At 42.2% G+C, this 5,539-nt stretch overlaps 1 protein-coding gene across 1 annotated transcript; it reads left to right on the forward strand.

Annotated features, from left to right (window-relative positions):
- The first annotated feature begins 1,562 nt into the window (after positions 1-1,562).
- LOC130551360 (synapsin-2-like) lies at positions 1,563-2,338 on the forward strand. Its single transcript, XM_057328933.1, has 2 exons — positions 1,563-2,232; positions 2,326-2,338. The coding sequence occupies exons 1-2, from the start codon at positions 1,916-1,918 to the stop codon at positions 2,336-2,338; spliced, it is 330 nt and encodes a 109-aa protein (XP_057184916.1). The 5' UTR covers positions 1,563-1,915.
- Positions 2,339-5,539: the final 3,201 nt, after the last annotated feature.

The raw sequence follows: 5,539 nt of genomic DNA on the forward strand, positions 1-5,539 counted from the left end.
CACACACCTAATGTTTTGCTTTTTAAGCTTGTAGTCTTTAAAATGTTTGTGATTTAGTTAGACATAAAATAACATTTTAATGAAGCAGCATTTCTGTTATTGTGCAATTTAAGTGTTAAGGATGTGACATTTGCAGTCAAAACTGAAACATAAATTCTCAGAAAATGTACTTACAGTATTACCAATAACAAACTACTAAATCTCTGTTGACAGAGTGCGGGCATCAGAAAAATATCAGTCTATACACATACTTAAAGAACTTTTACGTGGGTATTTCAACAACCAAATATTGACATCTGAGCTACCTACCACTACCAGTATGATGAAAACCTTCGGATTTTTTTGCTCATGCTAAGTTTTGCATGGAACTGCCCTATTCTTTCTAACACCTCATAAAGTGAAAGGTTCAGTAATGGTTTCACATTTAAATGACAATAGTACTAAATGATTGCCATATTAATCTACTTTAATATTCACGTGGCATTAGAAGTATTTGACAAAACAATGTAACGTTAGTAGTACTATCATGGTACAATGCCAGGAAGAACTAACGCGTAATACTTATGTTAAATTACACAAACCATGAAAGAAACGCAATATTCCATATTCAGTGCGTTTAAAAACTGTGAGTGCAGCCACTTACCCTTATATGAACTAACGTTATAATGAAGTCGGCTGGTGTTATTGTTCATTTTATTGATGAACTGATTGATCAAAAGATACATTTTAGCACTTTGACATTTGAAGCAGTTCACATGTAAATTACATCCACAAAGCTTTGCATATTTTGCGACCGATATATAAATCGCGTTTCGGGAAGAAAGACATTCGCAACCCTACACTTGATGACAGTTAAAAGTCGAAACTGTGTTCAAAACGACTATGTTTTTAGCATGAGGCTAGTTTAACTGTTAGCTCGTTCAGTTAGTCAGATGCGAACGTTCCAAATCTAACTTTCATTTACTTAACGTTACTTATCAAGATAAAAATAATTTAAAGTCAGACTCGTAACCGTATAAGCTGTAGTGTGAAAAAAGCAACTTAATACGTCAGACATAGGATAATTTGTTGTGTAATGGTGCTAATATGTAATGCTAAAGCTGCTAAGTTAACAGCTCGACGGGAACCACTGCGTTTCCGCCTGACAGGGAAAAAGTACGTTTGATTTTTTTATATTTAAATTGTAGACATTAAGAACGCGACTTTATTTAATTAATTTCCTAATTTATACCATTAACACAATTGTGGCCTCAATCTTTAAAAAAACTGTAAATAAATAAATCGATTTATCCGCAGTAGTCGCAAACTGAGATTGGTCAATCCGGTCAACGTAAAGAAAAGTAAGTAGTACCACGTGACCACACCTCCTACGTTATTAATTTTGGGGTGTTAAACAAGTAATGGATTTTTATGCACAACAAAGGATGAATCAGTCTGTCCGTCAGTCTGACTGTTTGTTTGTTTGTCTGTCTGTGTACACTACACATTTTTACAAGGATCTAGACTAGGACATAGTAGACAATACTGTAGTAGAATGCGGTCGTCTGCTCATGCGCGGACGTGTCTCCACTCTGATCTCTACACTAAAGCAATATATATGAGAAAAAAAACACGAATACTTCTGTATGATTTGATTTTATCCTCACGCGTGCCACAGCAGACTATTTATACAGTTTATTTTATATTATTTTTGTGGCGTCGTGAAGAACGTGATGGAGGCAGTGTGGGGGAGGGGAGAGAAAGAGCATCATCTATTCTCATGCAGCGCTGCGGAGCGCAGAGCTCGCGTCTGATTGGCTGAAACACTGCGACTCGAGGAGGGATCCCATCTCACTGTTCTGAGTTGTCTCATCCCGGGGTGAATCCTCTGAATGTAGGTGTTGAGATTTCTACATCTTCCTTTGCATCTAAAGCCATGAACTACCTTCGCAGGCGCCTTTCGGACAGCACCTTCATCTCCAACCTGCCCAATGGCTACATGTCAGACCTGCAGAAGCCAGATCCCCCTCAGCCTCCCCCTCCAGGGCCAGCATCAGCACCAGCTGCGGTTTCCCCGGCCCAGGAGAGGAAACCTATCCAGCCCCAGCCATTAGGAACCGGATTCTTCAGCTCCATCACCAATGTGGTGAAGCAGACAGCTGCCTCAGCAGGGCTGGTGGAGCAAATCACTGTTCCTGCATCGTCAAAGAGACACAAGATCCTTCTGGTCATCGACGAACCACAACACGACTGGTATGAGCAATGTTATCTTCACAAGTCCTTGATAAATGTGTTCTTTTGTGTAAATGCGTGTAACTGTGTGTTTTGACTACATTTCTTTATTAGGTCTTCGATTTAGTGCTGAGCTGTCTAAATAACATTTTGAATATGTATTTTCTGGGTTGAGGAAATAAGTGGAAAAGATACAGTACATGCTTTTGCCATGAATGAGAAAAGGCATCACTTCATAAGACACCCACAAGTGTCTCTAATTTACATGCCTGTAGTGATATTTGATATCAAACCTGCTCTCTGTAGTGTCAACAAGGGTTTGATTTCAGGCCAAATTGACCTCTTTAAACAAACATTATTTCTTATTAAAAAAAACAATTAAATGACACATTTTACAAATATATATGAATAAAATAGTTGAAATAAATCCTGTTTTGGTGTTGTGGGAACTATTAGATATTTGGAACAAACTGTTACCTTACATAAAATTAACTAATGTCTCTGTCCCCCCTTAAAAGTGGGATTTTGGCCTGGATTTAAAGACTAGCTGTATTGAATATATAATGGCCTAATATCCACCATGTTATTCCAACACATCAGTTCCTATCTTTATCCGTGTTATGAAAATGTGACACTTTTTTACTACTACATATTTTACTGGGTCAATCCCTAATCCTTTTGGTAGAGTATTCCACATGCTTATAAAATTATAAGAATTAGCTCTATGGAATGGAAGTTAAAATTATTATTTGTAAATATTATAAATTTGTTGTCATTTTTTCATGATCTTACACAGGTATTATAGGGTATTGTGGTATGATTTAATCCACCTTATATATGTATGTTCCTTAACATTTTGATTTTAAAGGTGTCTCTGCAGTAATTCAGAACATTGTAATTGTCCTAATTCCATTTCAGCATTCAGAGTCAAGCATGTTTTTAAAGATATTGTGATGTCAGGTCGCGCCAGTAGTGAATGCACATAACTGGGTTTCTTCCAGTTGAAGTCAGCATGAAAGAGAAGTTATGTTGGTGTTATCTTCCTTATTGTTACGTATAGCAGAGTAAAACAGCTTTCTGGGATGAGAAGAAATGTCAGGCGGGACTTCATTTTGTCCTTTAGGAGTTTATTGGATCGTTTGAAGTTGGAAGCCTGGCTATTGAACAGTCAATATAGTCCCGAAAAGAGAGGAAGGGGAAGTTAATGTTTTTGATTAAGGATGTGAGAGAACATGAATTTGAAAAAAAATAACGATGAGCATGGATAAATCATTTCATCATAAACAATCTGAGAATATAGAAAAGAAACATCTAGGTTGTAAAATCTAATAAATGTGTATGATGCTCATTCTGTGCCTATAGTGTAGCCTCTGATTCCCATGTAACATGGCTGACTAGTGGACCAGGGGGCGTATTACAGAAATTTCTTATCTGAGGTCTTAACTTAACTCAACTCAACTTTATTTATATAGCGCTTTTACAATTTTCATTGTTACAAAGCAGCTGTACATGAGACATATTGACTATAAGCAAAATAATTAAAGTTGTACCTGCAGAAACAAGAAAAGGTTGAAAACACAGAAGACAGACATACCCACATACAAAACACTCCACACACACAATATGCACACGTACTAACACACATAGACATAGAGACACACACACACACACGGATGCGCACGCGCACGCACACACACACAACACACACACACACACGTACGTACACAGACAAGTACGCACACACACACACACACACGCTCAGTGAGAGCACACATTTAGGATAAAGGAGAGAGAAGCACAGGTCAAATATAACAGACTATAAATTCCTATATGCAATATTAATTAAGTAAAACTTTAAAATTCTAAAGCAGCCCCCCCGGTCAGGCAACCCAGGCCCAACCAGGGGATTCCAGTTCCCCTCTGGCAAAAGCTGCTGCCTCAGCACAAGCTCCAGAGAGCTTGCACAACAAGGCTAAATAAAATAAATAAACTTAATAATAAAATAAATTATAGTTTAAGATTATCATTAATAATCTAATAGCATTTGAAATTTTGTGGCGAAGACATGTCAAGAGACTGCGTCCTTCTTTATCCAGCTCTATCATCTCAGCTCTTGTCAGGTCCCCACTTCCCATTCTCCGCTCTACCATCAGGTCAGGCCATGATCTGCATCCTGCTCGCTGTGGTAACCTTGGAACAATGAGACAAGACTGGCTGAGAGTAGAGTACTGTTCTGTACTCTTTGATGCAACAAGTACATCAGTTGTGTTTTTGGTTCCGGTTGATCTAACTAATGCAGCCTAAACCCTCNCTGGCCGGCGGACGAGAATGCGCGTCCAGCGAGGGCCGAGGTGGTTTTGCATGGCTTGGAGGGATGGGTCGCTTTTGCCGTCCAACCGATGGCCGAGGGCGGACACAGATGTGCGGCCACCGACTCATCCAGGGGAGGTAGCTTCTGATATCCTTTTTCTTCCGCGCCGTCGACCGAGGTGAGAGCGGAGGAAGAAGAGGGTCGTAGACGGGCTGAGTAGGGAGCGCGCCATGACCTGGTGAGTTCATCATGAACCTCCGGGAAGAACGGTGAAGTTCGTTGACGAGGGGCTTGGCGGCGCCCCGGCAGGAACCATTCGTCCAGGCGGCTGCGAGCGGGTTCCTCCGGAGAGGACCACTCTAAGCCCAGCTCCTCCACAGCCTTAGTAAGGACCCGGAAAAGCTCGGAATCCAGACCCGGCGCGGGTTCGCTGTGCTCTATAGACGGCAGGGGGGCGGGGTCGAAAGCCGAGCCCGACAGCTCCTCCCCGTCTGAAGCCGCTAACGACATGCTGTCGTCTTCTTCGAATTCGCTTCCGCCAAACGAGACCATGCCGCCGGCAGACGCCGGCGGACGCTGGTCGGCTTGGGAGAAACGAACCGGCGAATTTTCTCTCTGTGGAGAAGGCGAGGCACGCCGAGGGGACGTGAGCTCGCGCTTCCCCGAGCGCTTAGTTCCTCTACCCGCTGCTTCGTCTCCGTAGAGTGAAGCGGGAGGGATCGAGAAGCGGATTCGCTCTCTGAGAAGAAAGCTATCCGCGAGCGCAGAGAGGAGAGACTCATGTTCTCGCAATGAGGGCATTCCGTCTCTCTGAGTGCGTCTTGAGCATGGGAAACTCCCAAACATGAGACGCACTCGCCGTGACCATCAGCGGCGTGCAGGGATATCCCACACGAATGACAGTGACGGCGCGGCATTTGCAACAACGCCGCAGGAAATTTGCTCATAGAAAAATTGCTCTTTTAGAGTTCGCCGGATGGCGGCAGAGAACAGGAACCGGCGCTGCTGAGACCAGCG

The sequence above is a fragment of the Triplophysa rosa genome, unplaced genomic scaffold (genome assembly GCF_024868665.1).
Source record: "Triplophysa rosa unplaced genomic scaffold, Trosa_1v2 scaffold9_ERROPOS8398105, whole genome shotgun sequence".
NCBI classification, from domain to species: domain Eukaryota; kingdom Metazoa; phylum Chordata; class Actinopteri; order Cypriniformes; family Nemacheilidae; genus Triplophysa; species Triplophysa rosa.